Source organism: Eucyclogobius newberryi, unplaced genomic scaffold (genome assembly GCF_026437365.1).
Source record: "Eucyclogobius newberryi isolate DKJ021-1_F unplaced genomic scaffold, fEucNew1.0.hap1 SCAF_4, whole genome shotgun sequence".
NCBI lineage: Eukaryota > Metazoa > Chordata > Actinopteri > Gobiiformes > Gobiidae > Eucyclogobius > Eucyclogobius newberryi.
In genome coordinates this window covers 19,547,602-19,567,406 of record NW_027316056.1, presented here as the reverse complement: position 1 = coordinate 19,567,406, position 19,805 = coordinate 19,547,602, and the positions used below count along the sequence as shown (strand labels likewise).

The 19,805-nt window shown below is 45.4% G+C and overlaps 1 protein-coding gene across 1 annotated transcript in view; it reads right to left on the bottom strand.

The window, feature by feature from the left end:
* Positions 1–715: 715 nt before the first annotated feature.
* gcgrb (glucagon receptor b) overlaps positions 716–19,805 on the bottom strand; it is a 60,354-nt gene continuing 41,264 nt past the window's right edge. Inside the window, exons 5-14 of the mRNA XM_072463707.1 lie at positions 7,372–7,460; positions 7,120–7,226; positions 5,017–5,173; positions 3,739–3,898; positions 3,103–3,163; positions 2,840–2,909; positions 2,351–2,439; positions 2,060–2,204; positions 1,584–1,625; positions 716–1,350 (exon numbers count right to left, since the gene is read on the bottom strand). Of these exons, the coding sequence (XP_072319808.1) occupies positions 946–1,350; positions 1,584–1,625; positions 2,060–2,204; positions 2,351–2,439; positions 2,840–2,909; positions 3,103–3,163; positions 3,739–3,898; positions 5,017–5,173; positions 7,120–7,226; positions 7,372–7,460 (1,325 nt within the window). The 3' untranslated portion in view covers positions 716–945. The remainder of the gene's footprint in view (positions 1,351–1,583; positions 1,626–2,059; positions 2,205–2,350; positions 2,440–2,839; positions 2,910–3,102; positions 3,164–3,738; positions 3,899–5,016; positions 5,174–7,119; positions 7,227–7,371; positions 7,461–19,805) is intronic.

The following is a 19,805-nucleotide window of genomic DNA, read 5'->3' as shown; positions in this document are numbered from 1 at the left end:
ATTTCTTTTCAATAAAAGTACTGCAGGCATGTCATGTGTCAACCCTTCATGTTAAATACATGTCTCAACGTAAAAAAATGTGAGTAAATTACTTTAAATTACTCCTTCTAATAACTACGTAATTTACATGGAATTATTTAACTTTGATAGCAATAACCATATAACCTGAAATCAATGAAACTGTATAGCTCAAATGGATTTGGAAACAAAGTAATCTTGAATTGTCTTTCAGTCGCCTCAAGAGCTTGTGTTGTTTATTAACATACATTCAAATGTGTTCAAAGGGACAAAGGAGATACATTTACAATGGTGAATTCATTGAGCGTCTTGAATTACTTTTGTTTTTCTTACAGATGTGCCTTGTAATAAAAAAAATAAATTAAGTCACTAACCAGTTGGCATTTGCACAGTGGAACTTTTGTCAAATACACTATAACAAGCGCAAAACAGCACTATAAGACAATCAAATAATAAGAGCAGACTCAGAGTTTGGCCTTCTAAAATGCCCCACACACAGTACTGTGCAAACTATTTGGACAAGGTTCAGCAAATACTGCCACTAACGAAAGGTCTGTCATCTTCAAAAATATACCGGTGATTGTAAAAGGAAAAAATCTATACATACGTAGAAAAAAATAAATACTGAAAAATCAACAAAACAAACGCACAAAACAAAAAACAAAAAAAGCTCTCAAAAACCCTCGTCTATAAGTTAGCTTGATCCACACCCACACAAACACAGATTTGAAAAAGACTACACACTAAAATTAAACACTTTTACACATCACTGCAGTGCACATACATATTGGTAATTTTAGAGACAAATTATTCCTTCTGTCAAAATTTCACAGAAATCCCCAAAACAATGAATATTTTGCAGTAGGAAATTCCGTTCACTGCTGTTGCATGCAGTTTTGAAGTCATTCGTGTGATCGTTACATGTCGTCAGACGCTGGTCTCCTCGCCCTCTAGCGACCCCATTCGGCACTGCACTCTTTCTTCTAGACACACTTCCTCTATGGTTGTGCTGGTACGACTGGCAGCACCCCGCAGTGGTAGGAAGGAGAACTGCAGCATATGTCTACTTTTTGGAGACCGACTTTTACCCGTCCCGTTGCTGTAGCACACCACTAATCTTCGGTTCTCCTCAGGTGCGCTGGAGCAGTGGCCACTTCGGGCAGGTTTGGCAAGATGGGGCGATTCGCAGCTTGGGTCCAGATCCGCCAGGTTGCCCGTGGCGATGCTGCCGCTCTTTACGTGTGGCGTTTGGCTATAAGTGTGGCGATATTCCTCGTCAATGTCCTTGCCCAGCTTCCAGCGCTTCCATTTCTTTAGCATCTCCGACTGGACCTGCGGCAGAAGGGAACAGACACAGAGATGCAGACAGAGACAGACCTGTGCACCTTTTAGATAATGTCTGCTTTTAAAAGAGTTGGATGTTAACTGATACTTGTGCATCATGCAGACAGAAAGACAGCGAACACAGATAACAGGGGCAATTTGTGAAAGTAACAGGACATAACTGAGATAAAAGAGTCTGCACAAGGCATGAAATAAGTAAAACTAATAACTTAACAGCTCACCTCTTTGTTGACAAAGCAGTAGAGGATGGCGACAAGCAGCCCCTTTAACAATAAAAATACATGATATTTAAACCATTTTGAACTCTAACAATTAAGTAGAAAACAGAGTAAAAATAACAAAGTTTGAGATAAATGTATGACAGTATGGGAATTTATTTAAGAAATGCACATATAATGACTATGAATATGGTCAGTTAAACTACTACTATAGAGACACTATATTTACCGGTACTGTCTTTAGTTTTTTTCATTTATTTATTATAAACCAAAAAAGTATGTGATTAAATAGTTCCATCGTCTTATCTTCTAGTGTTTGTTCTTCTCTTCCCGATGAAACAAGTCCAAAATGAATCAAACAATTTTAATATTTAACAACATCAAAAACCTATGCCCAGGGAAACAAGAGAAGTGTATCCTGGTCTTCAAAATAAATGTGAGCAGAGTAAAGAGTTTGCAGTGTGTGCGTGACCTCTGACCTGGAAGGAGTTGAAGAGGAGGTCACAGAAGAGGCGGATGAGGCGCAGCATGGAGCCTTTAGGGACCGACTCGTCGATGACAAACGTGAAGAGGATGGCGTGAATCCCCAGAAGAGGGATCAGCGTCAGGGTGGACTTTGCTAACCTGCAAATAATGAGGACAAAACTAATATTTATAATGCTTGATTTGACCAACTATAAATCATGTCCTGTGTCACATTGTGTTGAGTAATACACTAGTGATTTACAATCATTATTGTTGTTGAATTCTAGTAGGTCCAATGCTCTTACCTAAATTTGAAGTCTGTGTATCTCATCTGGTGCGCTCGAAGTTTAGACATTAATATTTTGATAATCCTGATGAATATGAAGAAGTTTATCTGCAAGAAAAATAAACCTAACACTTATTTAATGTGTTAAACTGACATCCTCCCTAACATAATCCACTTATATATACACATACACAGATATATGATGTACTCTACATAAAGCTGTTTGTCCATTACTTATAAAATGTTTGCCATATGCACCTGACGTGATACACCGGCAGCGTCACTTATTTCTGCATGAATAAAAGATGAGAGCCACACACAAATGCAATGCTGAGATCTATATGTTCCTAAACTTGGAAATCTAACAACGTCTTGTTCAGCACAAATGTCCTCTGTGTCTGTTTGGCTCTGCGCGTCAGCAGCATTATTTATCCAACGTGTGAATGAACTATTTAGTCACCTCTGAACCTAAATCAATCTCTTAATAGAATAGAAAGTATAAACTTACCAAACATGCAAAAAGAATCGGAGAGCGTATGATCCACCAATATCCCATATTAGTGTTTCTTTCCCAGCACCTGCAAACACACATTATTAATGCCTTCTGGGTCAATGATAAATGGTTGCACTATAAGAACTATAGGAAACAAGGACAAAACCCCCAACATTCAGGTAAGGCAGATAAATTTACGTCTCCACCAGAGCCATACAGTCAGAGAAATTACACACATCAGAGAAATGAATAGTGTTTTGCAAAATGATGAGACTTACTCCTCGTTCTCATAAAGGTATTTGACGGTAATCCATGGAGACACAAAGATGAGAGGCGCACCTGAGGACAGAGCGAGAGTGGACAAAGTCAATGATGCTCAAACTGCTGCTGTTTGGCCTCGGCCTTTTTCTGCAAAGCATTCAGTTGTTGCTGTTTTTTACCATTTCCTGCAGTTGAATATTTTTGCAAGAGCTTTGCAAATTGTGTTAGTTTTGTTTATATTAGGGAAGGGAAGTACTTTATACACAACATTCAAGAGGATTGCAGCTCTGAGCCTTGAAATGTGTACAATGAATCTCTTTCAAGCATCAACTATTTTTGTTTAGAGCATGTCCTTTACAGATAAACACTTACTACTGTTTTAATATTCGTTATATACTAAAAGCACACAGAGGTATTTGATGCTTCAAGTTCACTCACAGGCAGTTCATATAGAGGAGGAAGTAAGCAATTTCATTGCAGAAACACTGTGGTTGTAGGAGAAGCAGATTATTTTCAATTGAGGCACATATACTTTCAAGTGAAGCACTAAATGCATTGTTCTGATGGCAGTTTATTCTTTTACTACTGAAGCATTGGGGAACACACACAAATATAAACACGTGGACATATTTAAATGAATAATGATGACTCACCCCAGCCAATGGCCAGATAGATGTAGAAGTACTTCCTCTCACTGAACACAGTGATGACGAGCAGACTGTGCAGGTAGATGCCCTCCACCAGAAGCCAGTAGTTATTGGCCATGACACTGTACTGCATCATGACCATGGCTCCTCGGCACCACATCACCGCCTGATACACAACACACAAGGAATACAGAGGCTAACCTTCCAAGGCTAACGTGCAACTAACACACAAAAGATGCAACTAACGCCGGGCCTACAGATGTTTCACTGTATAAGCAGTTTTTCTGACTGACATTAATAACATGACTGATATGGGTAAGGCTCATCTGGGTCCGCAACCTGCTTGTCTCCCAGGAGATGTTGATTTGCCAGGCCCTGGAACAGTATGGCGATGGACGTTTCCTCCTGCAGTTCTGCAACGGTGGCAAACCACTAGATACGGCGTGTGCAGCTGGACTTTCTTGGTTGTGTGGTTTAACTGGATTTAGGGGGCGGGGACATTATAGTGGTGTATCATGGTATCTCTCTTCATGAGACAAGCAGGTGATGCCACCAGCCCAGGTTATAGTGCGGCCCTGCCCATATTCTCTCACACTACACACTTCAGTGAAGAGAGCATTTTCTGATTGCAGGAAGTGTGTTGCACAAAAAATCAGAAGTAGAGCTGTTTGCACTTCAGATAATTCTGAAGTGTATAATTGATAATAATAAGGGTTGTGCAACACCCTTAAAATAATAGTTAAGAAATATCACCCAGACCTTGGACCCCCTCACCAACCCGGAAATGCAAACGGCTTGGTTTGATATTTGCCCCCACCCTTGCGAAGAACGATCTGGCTCCCCCGCCCAACCCGTGACATAGTCTCAGGAGAGGGGGGATGATGACGCGGTCTTGCCCCATCCCCCGTCAGTTTGGAGATTTGCGGAAAGGAGATAGTCTGTAATATAGCTAAAAACTGCGGGAATCAATCCAAAAAACACTCTGGGTACATATATGAAGCACAAATAACAATGTAAGAAGGTTAAAAGCTCTGAAAAGTCGATTTTGCATGTTATGGGACCTTTAAAATGCATCCCCCCCTCACAGCGGAATTTTGCTATTTATTTGATAATATCACTATTTATTTATTTATTTGTTTGTTCACTGTTATTATATTTCAATGTGTGGACTACTGTGTTAAAGTAATTTCCCTTATGGAACCAGTTTAAGTCAGTACAGCCACATCATTGATGAGTTATTGATGAGTTATTGATCTCAGAGTAGAAAAATTCCCTTGTCCTCACCGGTATGTTGGCCAAGGAGCGTGTCCGGGTGCTGCTGCTGTTCCGAGGGTCGAGTGTGAGCGACAGCAGAGCGTCTTTCACCAAAATGGACACGGCTCTCAGGATGAACGAGGCAAAAAGGTTCATGTGGATGTTGTTTCTCATGCAGTGGAGCTTCCTGAAAAGACAACTACCGGTAGTAGTATAACTTCAAAGTACGCCATCCTCTTGGCGTGTTGGGGAACCAAACATTGATATAGATATCGGTTTTAAACTTATTGTGATGTTGTCGTGATTTACATAACATAAATGTAAGACTATGTAGAGCCCTGACAGGGAGCCCAAGAGCACATAAAACATTTAAACAACATTTTAACAACAACAAACTCATACACATACTTACATGCTGATAAAACATAAAAAAATGATAAACATATAAATAGAAAAAACAAATATAATTAAATTAATTAAAACAAGAGCACAGTCTTTCAAAAGTGCTTTGAATTCATTAAAATATATCAAATCATGGTGCACAGTGGCAAAGGCGGTTAGTGCTCTTGCCTCCCAAGAAGGAGATCATGGGTTCGATTTCCCAGACCAGACCTACATCACATGATCTCTCTGGGTGGCGTCTGCATGTTCTCCCCGTGTTACCATGGGTTCTCTCTGGGTTCTCCGGCTTCCTCCCACCATCCAAAGACATGCATGTGTTAGGCAAAATTGGTGACTCTAAATTAACCCTAGTGAATGAATGTGAGAGTGAACTGTCTGTAATGTCTATGTCTCTGTGTTGGCCCTGCGACAAGTTGGCCACTGTCCAGGGTGCACCCCGCCTAAGGCCCGAAGTCACTGGGATAGGCTCCAGTCACCCGCAACCCCAAAAAGGGAACAAGCGGTAGAAAATGGATGCATGGATGGATATCAAATCATTTAATTTAAAAAAGTCTTTGATAACTGGATTAACTATTTTCTACAATTAACCCTTGTGCTATCCTCAAAGATAGATTTTTTTAAACTAAAAACAACAAAAACAAACCAGACCCAAAGAAAGAACGATGGCTATGAGGAATACACTTTTAATTTCTAGGGAATGTTGGATAATCCCAGTAAACACTTGAACTTGAACTGCAAAGATCAAATAGTACAACAACACTGGCATAGTATGTATACGTCATAGCCCCATCCTACCTCAAAGATGCTATAGAACCATATCATCCAAACAGAGCTCTTTGCTCTCAGAATGCCGGCCTTCTGGTGGTCCCAAGAGTCTCTAAAAGTACTGTAGGAGGTAGAGCGTTTAGCTACCAAGCTCCTGTGTTATGGAATCAGCTCCCGACCCATGTTAAATATGCTGACACAGTCTCTTCATTTAAGTCCAGGCTTAAAACGTTCCTCTTCGAAATCGCTTATGGTCAGACTAGTTAGGAACAGAAACATAAACCCACAGCTTTAGCTACGCTGCCCTAGGAGTAACTATGCTGGGGGAAGTATGACAGCTTGAGCACTATCCTCTTCTTCTGACTACTTATGCTATCAAACAATATTTATTTTTTGATTCCACTTGCAAACTGTTCACTGTTTCTCTCACTCCTGAGGACCTGTGGACCCAGATGTCCCTCCCCTGGTGAAGTGGTCCCTGCCCTGTGTGGACGGTCCCTCATCTGCCTGAAGAGTAGGTCCAGTTCGCCTCAGACGGTCCCTCATCTGCCTGAAGAGTGGGTCCAGCTCCAGTCTCCCTCGTGTCCTTCTGTGAGAGTCGGATCTCTCCTTCACTGGAACTCCTCCAGGTTTCTACGCTTTTTTCCCAAAGAGGTTTTTTTGTAGTTTTTCCTGGCCGAGAAGGAGAGTCTAAGGACAGAGGACCCTGGGACATCGTCCCTCGCCACCACAGACATTGTCTGACTCCCTCGCCACCACAGACATTGTCTGACTTCATCGCCACCACAGACATTGTTGATTCATTTCTCCCTGTGGCCCTCAGAGGCAACTGTTTGTTGTGATTTTGGGCCTTACAAAAATAAACTGCTTTGATTTGATACATCTGACTTATTACAGTTCAAATGTTAAATGTTAACGTGCTACAAAAAAGGCCTGGTTTTGTGCCCCTCCTTGTTTAGACTTTACCTGAATATGATGAGGATGGCCAGTGCCAACAGCAGCGCTCCCAGGGACAGAGAGTAGCCCACTGTGTACATGATCCATAATTGGTTTAGGATGCGCCCATACTCGTGCTGCAGAGGACAGTCAGCTTTACATCGTTCTACTCACAACACAATATGAGCTATAGTTCTTGATCAGATGGGCGGTTTCCTCTCAGATTGAAATAGTGAACACAAAAACACAATCCTGCAATAATAAATGAACAATCAAAGTCACCTCTGCCGGGTCGTCCTCACATTCAGACGTGTTCTTCTTGGACCAATGGCCGTCCTCACTGCAGCTCCGGTACACAAGGCCCTTCTGGACTGTATACGGGTACAATATTTAAAGAAATGTCAAACAATCTCACAAAAATACAATGTTATGAAAATGTTATGAAAAAGTCTAGCATTTTATTCTGTGTCTATGGAGCAAATGTTTGCACCGTTTGTCCCGTTTGATTGGATATTACTACACCCATTCATAAAATCACAGCTTCCCAAATAAATCCTGCAAGAAGTCTGCTAACAAGAAGTACAGATTATGAGCCACGTTCACATTTATTCAACACCCCTGGAGCAGCTGAAGGAAACTCACAACACAATCTACGCTCTTAGCCATAAAGACCACTACGATGATACAACCTAATGGGGATGAGGCTTTGCTTATCACTAATACAATAATAATAATGTAACGATAAGAGCATGCATAAAAGTCCTGGCTGCTCAAGGTCAAAATATGTCCAAAATTAACCATGTTTGATGTTTAAAGGTTTTTAGTGGTATTCTTGATATGTTTTTTTTTTAAATTCAGGTTTGCTTCTAATAGGACCTCAAAATATTTAAATTCAGACACATTGACAATCCTGGGGTTTAGTCTTTTGGCATTAGTTTTAGAATAGAACATAGCATAGTTTTGCTAATATTTAGGCAAAGCCAGGGGTGCTCAAACAAGATCCAGCCACATCTTTCATTGCTTTGGAGAGTTTTTCGGCCGATTTTTGCACGAGTATATAATACAGTATCATCATCGTACAGCTTATTGATATAGTATAGCATTTCAAATTTATATTTATTAATTTCCATCCATCCATCCATCCATCTTCTGCCGCTTTATCCGGGGCCGGGTCGCGGGGGCAGCAGTCTGAGCAGGGACTCCCAGACCTCCCTCTCCCCAGACACTTCCTCTAACTCCTCCGGGGGGATCCCGAGGCGTTCCCAGGCCAGCCGAGAGACATAGTCTCTCTAGCGTGTCCTGGGTCTTCCCCGGGGCCTCTTCCCGGTGGGACATGCCTGAAACACCTCCCGAGGGAGGCGCCCATGAGGCATCCGGAACAGATGCCCGAGCCACCTCAGCTGGCTCCTCTCGACGTGGAGGAGCAGCGGCTCTACTCCGAGCTCCCCCCGTGTGGCCGAGCTCCTCACCTTATCTCTAAGGGAGCGCCCAGCCACACGGCGGAGGAAACTCATTTCGACCGCTTGTATCCGCAATCTTGTTCTTTCGGTCACTACCCAAAGCTCATGGCCATAGGTGAGGGTAGGAACGTAGACCGACCGGTAAATAGAGAGCTTTGCCTTTCGGCTCAGCTCCTTCTTCACCACAACAGTCCGATGCAGCGACTGCATCACTGCAGCCGCTGCACCGATCCGCCTGTCGATCTCACGCTCCATCCTTCCCTCACTCGTGAACAAGACCCCGAGATACTTGAACTCCTCCACTTGGGGCAAGGACACCCCACCCACCTGGAGAGGGCAAGCCACCTTTTTCGGTCGAGAACCATGGCCTCGGATTTGGAGGTGCTGATTCTCATCCCAGCCGCTTCACACTCGGCTGCAAACCGTCCCAGTGCATGCTGCAGGTCCGGGTTTGATGGAGCCATCAGGACAACATCGTCTGCAAACAGCAGAGATGAGATCCTGTGGTCCCCAAACCGGACACCCTCCGACCCCTGACTGCGCCTAGAAATTCTGTCCATAAAAATTATGAACAGAACCGGTGACAAAGGGCAGCCCTGGCGGAGTCCAACATGCACTGGGAACAGGTCTGACTTACTGCCGGCAATGCGAACACAGCTCCTGCTCCGGTCATACAGGGACCGGACAGCCCTGAGCAAAGGGCCCCGGACCCCGTACTCCCGGAGCACCCCCCAAAGGACACCCCAAGGGACATGGTCGAAAGCCTTCTCCAGATCCACAAAGCACATGTGGACTGGTTGGGCAAACTCCCATGCGCCCTCGAGCACCCGATGGAGGGTATAGAGCTGGTCCAGTGTTCCACGACCGGGACGAAAACCACTCTGCTCCTCCTGAATCCGAGGTTCGACTATCGGTCGGATTCTCCTCTCCAGTACCTTGGAATAGACCTTACCCGGGAGGCTGAGGAGTGTGATCCCTCTGTAGTTGGAACACACCCTCCGGTCCCACTTCTTGAACAGAGGGACCACCACCCCGGTCTGCCAGTCCAGAGGCACGGTCCCCGAACGCCACGCGATGTTGCAGAGACGTGTCAACCAAGACAGTCCTACAACATCCAGATACTTTAGGTACTCAGGGCGGATCTCATCCACCCCCGGAGCCCTGCCACCGAGGAGTTTGCGAACAACCTCAGTGACTTCAGCTTGGGTGATGGATGAGCCAGCCTCCGAGTCCCCGGTCTCTACTTCCTCTTCGGAAGACGTGACTGAGGGATTAAGGAGATCCTCAAAGTATTCCTTCCACCGTCCGACGACATCCCCAGTCGAGGTCAGCAGGCCTCCACCCGCACCGTAAACGGTGTTGGTGAGACACTGCTTCCCCCTCCTGAGGCGCCGGACGGTTTGCCAGAATTTCTTTGGTGCCGACCGATAGTCCTCCTCCATGGCCTCCCCGAACTCCTCCCGGGACCGGGTTTTTGCCTCTGCGACAGCACGAGCCGCGGCTCGCTTGGCCTGCCGATACCCGTCAATGACCTCCGGAGACCTACAAGCCAGAGTGGCCCGATAGGCCTCCTTCTTCAGTCTGACGGCATCCCTTACTTCCGGTGTCCACCACCGGGTTCGGGGGTTGCCGCCACGACAGGCACCGGAGACCTTGCGACCACAACTCCGAGCAGCCGCATCAACAATGGAGGCGGAGAACATGGTCCACTCGGACTCAATGTCCCCGACCTCCCCCGGGACATGGGAGAAGCTCTCCCGGAGGTGCGAGTTGAATACCCTACTGACAGAGGGCTCCACAAGACGTTCCCAACAGACCCTCACAATGCGCTTGGGTCTGCCAAGTCTCTCCGGCTTCCGCCAGCGGATCCAACTCATCACTAGGTGGTGATCGGTTGACAACTCCGCCCCTCTCTTCACCAGAGTGTCCAAGACACGCGGCCGGAGGTCAGATGACACGAGAACAAAGTCGATCATTGACCTCCGGCCTAGGGTGTCCTGGTGCCATGTGCACTGATGAACACCCTTGTGCTTGAACATGGTGTTCGTTATGGACAAACCGTGGCTAGCACAGAAGTCCAATAACTGAACACCGCTCGGGTTCAGATCGGGGAAGCCGTTCTTCCCGATCACCCCTCCCCAGGTGTCACTGTCATTGCCCACGTGGGCGTTGAAATCCCCCAGTAGAACAACGGAGTCCCCGGTCGGTGCACTGTCCAGTACTCCTCCCAAGGACTCCAAGAAGGCCGGGTACTCTGCACTGCTGTTCGGCCCGTAGGCCGCCACAACAGTGAGAGACCTGTCCCCCACCCGAAGGCGGAGGGACGCGACCCTCTCGTTCACCGGGGTAAACTCCAACACGTGGCGGCTGAGCTGAGGGGCTATAAGCAAGTCCACACCAGCCCGCCGCCTCTCCCCGCAGGCAACACCAGAGAAGTGGAGCGTCCAGCCCCTCTCGAGGAGATGGGTTCCAGAGCCCAAACTGTGCGTGGAGGTGAGGCCGACTATATCTAGTCGGTATCGCTCAACCTCCCGCACAAGCTCAGGCTCTTTCCCCCCCAGCGAGGTGATATTCCATGTCCCCAGAGTTAGTCTCTGTGTCTGGAGATCTGGTCGCCGAGGCCCCTGCCGTCGACTGCCGCCCAGATCTCTCTGCACCGGCCCCTTATGGGTCCTCCTGCGGGTGGTGGGCCCACGGGAGGGCGGCCCCACGTCGCTCTTTCGGGCGGTGCCCGGCCGGGCCCCGTGGGGTAAGACCCGGCCACCAGGCGCTCGCCATGGAGCACCCATCCCAGGCCTGGCTCCAGGATGGGGCCCCGGTGACGCCGATCCGGGCGACGTAAACTGCCTTCTTCTTGTTGTCATCATAGAGGGCTTCTGAACCAATCTTTGTCTGACCCGTCACCTAGGACCTGTTTGCCTTGGGAGACCCTACCAGGGGCATGAAGCCCCCGACAACATAGCTCCCGGGATCATTCGGGCACTCAAACCCCTCCACCACGTTAAGGTGTCGGTTCAAGGAGAGGATTTATTAATTTCCAATAAATATATATATTTTTTGCTTGAACTATGAGTCCCACAATCCTCTGCACCAGCCGCCCTCCCCCGCTGAGCAGCACCGCTGGATCGTTGTGCCGAGGGCTGAGAAGTGCCGACGTATGTTGCACGCTAAACTTCACTTGAGCAGAGGTCTGAGAGGGGAAAGAGATGTGTGGTTTTGGAAAACAAAGGAGCTGTGCTAAAAGTGGCGCTGATGTGGAGCTAACAACAAGAAAACAAACTTGTGGGATGTTGCTCTGTCAAATCAGTGCAAACCTGGACAGATCAGGAGCCACAGGTAGAAACACAGAACAGAGTGTAATAACGTCTTAACATGACAGAGTGAAGCTGCTGTGAGGTCTGACTGTGTCCACTAATGTGACTGTGAACACAAGCACAATGCACTCATTTCATTCACCACATGAATCATCAACTATAAAAATAGTGAGCTCATTTGAGTTTGTGATGTGTCTGTGATATCTACTCATATCAGAACTCATATCACAAGTCCATGTTCCTGTTCCTGCTGCTGATGCATGAATATGTGACTGAACGTGGCCAATCCAGTTACATGTCTACCCGGAGACATTTTGAGTTATTCATATATTCTGAAAGTGTGAATTCAAAGCTTTCCAATGATGTCTCACTCATGTAGATCTGATAATATTTGAGTAAGTTGTGGTCATTTGAATGTATACAACTCTCAAACCCTTTCACTGAGAAAACGGCTTCCAAAGTTTCTCACCGGAGTGAGCCCAGAGTCACAGGGGGGCTCATTTGCATCTCATTGAGATAAGCCCTCCCCCCTGTCACACTGACACCACCTTCCCCCTACAGCTGTCACTGAAGACTCAAGAGGAGTGTTGTTATTGATGGTAACTGGACTTGAATCAGAATTAGAAGTTACTATATTAAAATGGAAATACTTGGATTACAAAAGGCCCTGAATAGAATCAAAGAATCAGAATCAGAATAGGGTTCATTGCATTTGTCGATAAACATAATTCACAGGTGATTCACCAACAATGGTGCACTGAATGATTCAACACAAACAACAAAAGATAAGATAAGATAGCCTTTAATGTTACAACGCAGTAGATACAGGGGGAATGGACAGTAACTTATAGGAAGTTTAAAAAACACTCTTAATAGAAGAACTCTTATAAACAGATGCCAGGGCCAGGTATACGAACTGCAACGGGTCCATGGCTTTGAATATATGAGATAATAGATATGATATGTACACCACCAGAGTCCAATTACATCAGAGATCACATCCTCATCCTCTTCTTCATCTGTGCACTCTTCTGTGCTGTGACTCTCGGCTCTTGGCATCAAAGCTGTAAACAAATAACAGGACATTTAAGAAATGGCTAACTATTTCACATAAAACACTCATTAACTATTTATTTTTTTAACAATGTGAGAGTTTCAATATAAATACCTGAAGTGCTGATAACTCTTGATCTTTGGAAGCCGTCTGAAGAAGGGACTCAGATGCTTCTGCCAGTCCAAGTTCTTGACAAACACTTTGCCATCCGCCGTTCCAACAAGCTGTGGGATATTGAGGTGAGACTCAGGAGAGCTGTTTTCCACTACCCGATGACAAGGGCGACAATGTAAAAAAATGAGAACAGAAGAAACATATCTTAAGCAGAGAGCAGCACTGAAGTTTTGCCAGGCTAATGTTTACACATTACAGTAGTCAAATAATATAAACTAACCTCAGCGATGTCTTCCAAAGTGTCAACCCTGGTCTTCATGTATGCTCGCTTGATAATCTGATGATCTGTGCGTGGCCTGCAGCTTCTGATGTGTGGGAGAAGCTGTTTCCACAGTGATCTGAAGCTTGATGTACAAACTGCAGGCTCACTTGAAAAACAGATGTTGCTTATGGTTAATTATACTCTAATCATTAAAACACGAAAATCACCAAAATAATGTTTTACACTTACCACGCTCCTTAGCAGACTTCACGTAGAGACAGGTCATGTCAGTCAGGGTGTCTTTGCCAATTCTGAAAAGGGGGATAAAAGGATTAGGGTTAACAGTAATATGGGAATAACACGCTTCACAGATAACAGTTCACATTGTGACGTTAACGGTGTATTTAAGATGCAAAACGCGGAGATATTGGGACATCTGCCCTCGGCTAGCGATGCTAGTTAGCTCACTTGAGATAACACTGCTCGTAAAAGCAAAACACTTGCAGAACAGCACACCAAAACATAAACATACACTCGAGTTTAAAACCGGCGCACATTAAAGTGATTAAAAGCGGGTGTTTTAGTCGCAAAGCTTACCTGGTTCAGCCGTCCTGTTGTCTCTTCCAACACCGTGCACAGAGACACACAGGAAGCTGATAATGGCCAGGCAAGCGTGTGATTGGTTCGAGTGACGCAGTGCGTGCGTGACGTGCAACATACGTAAGCCACGTGACCAGAAGTGGTATCGGGAGTTGTAGTTTTTTTCTCTTCCCTCGCCGAAAAATAACCCGATAACATAGCAAAGTTTAGCTTACAACTTAGCTCCGAATAGCTGCGTTTAGCTCCAGGCTGTGGCGCTAACAGCCGGTTTAGTCCACCATAAAACACACACAAAGCACAACCCACACAACCCACGGGCCAACCCACGCCGAAAAATAACCCGATAACATGGTGATAACAGCAAGTAGTCACATTAAGCCCGTATTGCAGAGTGCACTGAAGCAACATGTTAGCTTAGCATTAGCTCCACCGGAGCAGACAAGTAAGATTCTAAAGTGATCACGAGACTGCCTTAAAACACAGCGTTAAAGCAATAATTTAGTAGTAAAGTAAAAGTGTACCTGAGTAAACAGTTCCGTTGCAATGTAGTCCAGGAAATGTAAGCTCTGAAGACTGTGCTCTGCAGACGGTCTGAAGTAATGAGAGAAAAACACGGAGCACGCAGAGCACGCAGCTGGCCATGCGGATCACAGCTGATTGGTGGAAAATGTAAAAAATACGTTGGCTAGAAAAAGGTGACGCCCCCCAGGAGAGCAGGGAAAAGACCCCAAAACTCCACATTTTTAACAGCTTAATGTATATGTTTAAGACAACCAATAGTGTTATCTGAAGCACACAGGGGCTTGTTCATAACTTCAACTAGCACATTCTGCAAAAAAATGAAAATCACAAATTTGGGGGAAAAAAAGTAAAATGCTGTTTTTCTCAGTTTCACCGAGGCCGACATGGTCCGACAATTCCCGAGTCACATATGGACTCATCGTCTTTCAACTTTAACTATAACAATAACTATTACTAGGTTATATAAAGCTATTTATTTCACATATTTGTATTCTTTTATTTTTTAAGTTATGTTTGAACATCAAAATTCTGCCCGCGGCCCAAAATGAGTTTGACACCTCTGTTAAGTAGAGGTTAAAAGCATGGGCCTAATACAGACCCCTGGGGCACACTCACTGGCTCTCATTTATCAAATTTCCATACGGCGAAATCAGTGCGTATGTGGTATACAACCAAAACAAGATTTTCTTCGGGATTTATCAATGTTGCTGCAAGTGCACAATGGGCACAAACCATATGCCAGGTCCAGAGGTGGTGTAGGAGCCATAAAACTACTGCATGAATCGACTTTACAAAAAGCAGTTGCAAATGAATCGTGGCCTGGACCAGAAAAGTACCACTCTGGTAAAGCAACAGTCAACAGCTGAGAAAGAAGTAAAAGTATTCACTGTTGCGTCATTTTGCCATATTCTGTGCACAAATGCTGTAAATCCCGTTGGTGAGGCCATTTTCAACCTGAATATTTTTGGGTGTTTATTCAAATGTCGCAGATTTTCATCCACCATATTTACCACCAGAGCTCCTGCGTACACCATAATCCGAGCTGTACACACAGTTTCATATCACGTACACACAGGTTCATATCACGTACACACAGGTTCATACCTCGTACACACAGGTTCATACCTCGTACACACAGGTTCATACCTCGTACACACAGGTTCATACCTCGTACACACAGGTTCATACCACGTACACACAGGTTCATATCACGTACACACAGGTTCATACCTCGTACACACAGGTTCATACCTCGTACACACAGGTTCATACCTCGTACACACAGGTTCATACCTCGTACACACAGGTTCATATCACGTACACACAGGTTCATACCTCGTACACACAGGTTCATATCACGTACACACAGGTTCATACCTTGTACACACAGGTTCATACCTCGTACACACAGGTTCATACCTCGTACACACAGGTTCATACCTCGTACACACAGGTTCATATCACGTACACACAGGTTCATACCTCGTACACACAGGTTCATATCACGTACACACAGGTTCATACCTCGTACACACAGGTTCATACCTCGTACACACAGGTTCATACCTCGTACACACAGGTTCATACCACGTACACACAGGTTCATACCTCGTACACACAGGTTCATACCTCGTACACACAGGTTCATACCTTGTACACACAGGTTCATACCTCGTACACACAGGTTCATACCACGTACACACAGGTTCATACCTCGTACACACAGGTTCATACCTCGTACACACAGGTTCATACCTTGTACACACAGGTTCATACCTCGTACACACAGGTTCATACCACGTACACACAGGTTCATACCTCGTACACACAGGTTCATATCACGTACACACAGGTTCATACCTCGTACACACAGGTTCATACCTCGTACACACAGGTTCATACCTCGTACACACAGGTTCATACCTCGTACACACAGGTTCATACCTCGTACACACAGGTTCATACCTCGTACACACAGGTTCATACCTTGTACACACAGGTTCATACCTCGTACACACAGGTTCATACCACGTACACACAGGTTCATACCTCGTACACACAGTTTCATACCACGTACACACAGGTTCATATCACGTACACATACACACAGGTTCATACCTCGTACACACAGGTTCATACCTCGTACACACAGGTTCATACCTCGTACACACAGGTTCATATCACGTACACACAGGTTCATACCTCGTACACACAGGTTCATACCTCGTACACACAGGTTCATACCTCGTACACACAGGTTCATACCTCGTACACACAGGTTCATATCACGTACACACAGGTTCATACCTCGTACACACAGGTTCATACCTTGTACACACAGGTTCATACCTCGTACACACAGGTTCATACCACATACACACAGGTTCATACCTCGTACACACAGGTTCATACCTCGTACACACAGGTTCATACCTCGTACACACAGGTTCATACCTCGTACACACAGGTTCATACCTTGTACACACAGGTTCATACCTCGTACACACAGGTTCATACCACGTACACACAGGTTCATACCTCGTACACACAGATTCATACCACGTACACACAGGTTCATACCACGTACACACAGGTTCATATCACGTACACATACACACAGGTTCATACCTCGTACACACAGGTTCATACCTCGTACACACAGGTTCATACCTCGTACACACAGGTTCATATCACGTACACACAGGTTCATACCTCGTACACACAGGTTCATACCTCGTACACACAGGTTCATACCTCGTACACACAGGTTCATACCTCGTACACACAGGTTCATACCTCGTACACACAGGTTCATATTACGTACACACAGGTTCATACCACGTACACACAGGTTCATACCACGTACACACAGGTTCATACCTCGTACACACAGGTTCATACCTCGTACACACAGGTTCATATCACGTACACACAGGTTCATACCTCGTACACACAGGTTCATACCTCGTACACACAGGTTCATACCTCGTACACACAGGTTCATACCACGTACACACAGGTTCATATCACGTACACACAGGTTCATACCTCGTACACACAGGTTCATACCTCGTACACACAGGTTCATACCACGTACACACAGGTTCATACCTCGTACACACAGGTTCATATCACGTACACACAGGTTCATACCTCGTACACACAGGTTCATACCTCGTACACACAGGTTCATACCTCGTACACACAGGTTCATATCACGTACACACAGGTTCATATCACGTACACACAGGTTCATACCACGTACACACAGGTTCATACCTCGTACACACAGGTTCATACCTCGTACACACAGGTTCATATCACGTACACACAGATTCATACCTCGTACACACAGGTTCATACCTCGTACACACAGGTTCATACCTCGTACACACAGGTTCATATCACGTACACACAGGTTCATATCACGTACACACAGGTTCATACCACGTACACACAGGTTCATATCACGTACACACAGGTTCATATCACGTACACACAGGTTCATATCACGTACACACAGGTTCATATCACGTACACACAGGTTCATATCACGTACACACAGGTTCATACCTTGTACACACAGGTTCATACCTCGTACACACAGGTTCATACCACGTACACACAGGTTCATACCTCGTACACACAGATTCATACCACGTACACACAGGTTCATATCACGTACACACAGGTTCATACCTCGTACACACAGGTTCATACCTCGTACACACAGGTTCATACCTCGTACACACAGGTTCATACCTCGTACACACAGGTTCATACCTTGTACACACAGGTTCATACCTCGTACACACAGGTTCATACCACGTACACACAGGTTCATACCTCGTACACACAGATTCATACCACGTACACACAGGTTCATATCACGTACACATACACACAGGTTCATACCTCGTACACACAGGTTCATACCTCGTACACACAGGTTCATACCTCGTACACACAGGTTCATATCACGTACACACAGGTTCATACCTCGTACACACAGGTTCATACCTCGTACACACAGGTTCATACCTCGTACACACAGGTTCATACCTCGTACACACAGGTTCATATCACGTACACACAGGTTCATACCTCGTACACACAGGTTCATACCTTGTACACACAGGTTCATACCTCGTACACACAGGTTCATACCACGTACACAGAGGTTCATACCTCGTACACACAGGTTCATACCTTGTACACACAGGTTCATACCTCGTACACACAGGTTCATACCTCGTACACACAGGTTCATACCTTGTACACACAGGTTCATACCTCGTACACACAGGTTCATACCACGTACACACAGGTTCATACCTCGTACACACAGATTCATACCACGTACACACAGGTTCATACCACGTACACACAGGTTCATATCACGTACACATACACACAGGTTCATACCTCGTACACACAGGTTCATACCTCGTACACACAGGTTCATACCTCGTACACACAGGTTCATATCACGTACACACAGGTTCATACCTCGTACACACAGGTTCATACCTCGTACACACAGGTTCATACCTCGTACACACAGTTTCATACCTCGTACACACAGGTTCATATTACGTACACACAGGTTCATACCACGTACACACAGGTTCATACCACGTACACACAGGTTCATACCTCGTACACACAGGTTCATACCTCGTACACACAGGTTCATATCACGTACACACAGGTTCATACCTCGTACACACAGGTTCATACCTCGTACACACAGGTTCATACCTCGTACACACAGGTTCATACCACGTACACACAGGTTCATATCACGTACACACAGGTTCATACCTCGTACACACAGGTTCATACCTCGTACACACAGGTTCATACCACGTACGCACAGGTTCATACCTCGTACGCACAGGTTCATACCTCGTACACACAGGTTCATATCACGTACACACAGGTTCATACCTCGTACACACAGGTTCATACCTCGTACACACAGGTTCATACCTCGTACACACAGTTTCATACCTCGTACACACAGGTTCATATTACGTACACACAGGTTCATACCACGTACACACAGGTTCATACCACGTACACACAGGTTCATACCTCGTACACACAGGTTCATACCTCGTACACACAGGTTCATATCACGTACACACAGGTTCATACCTCGTACACACAGGTTCATACCTCGTACACACAGGTTCATACCTCGTACACACAGGTTCATACCACGTACACACAGGTTCATATCACGTACACACAGGTTCATACCTCGTACACACAGGTTCATACCTCGTACACACAGGTTCATACCACGTACACACAGGTTCATACCTCGTACACACAGATTCATACCACGTACACACAGGTTCATACCACGTACACACAGGTTCATA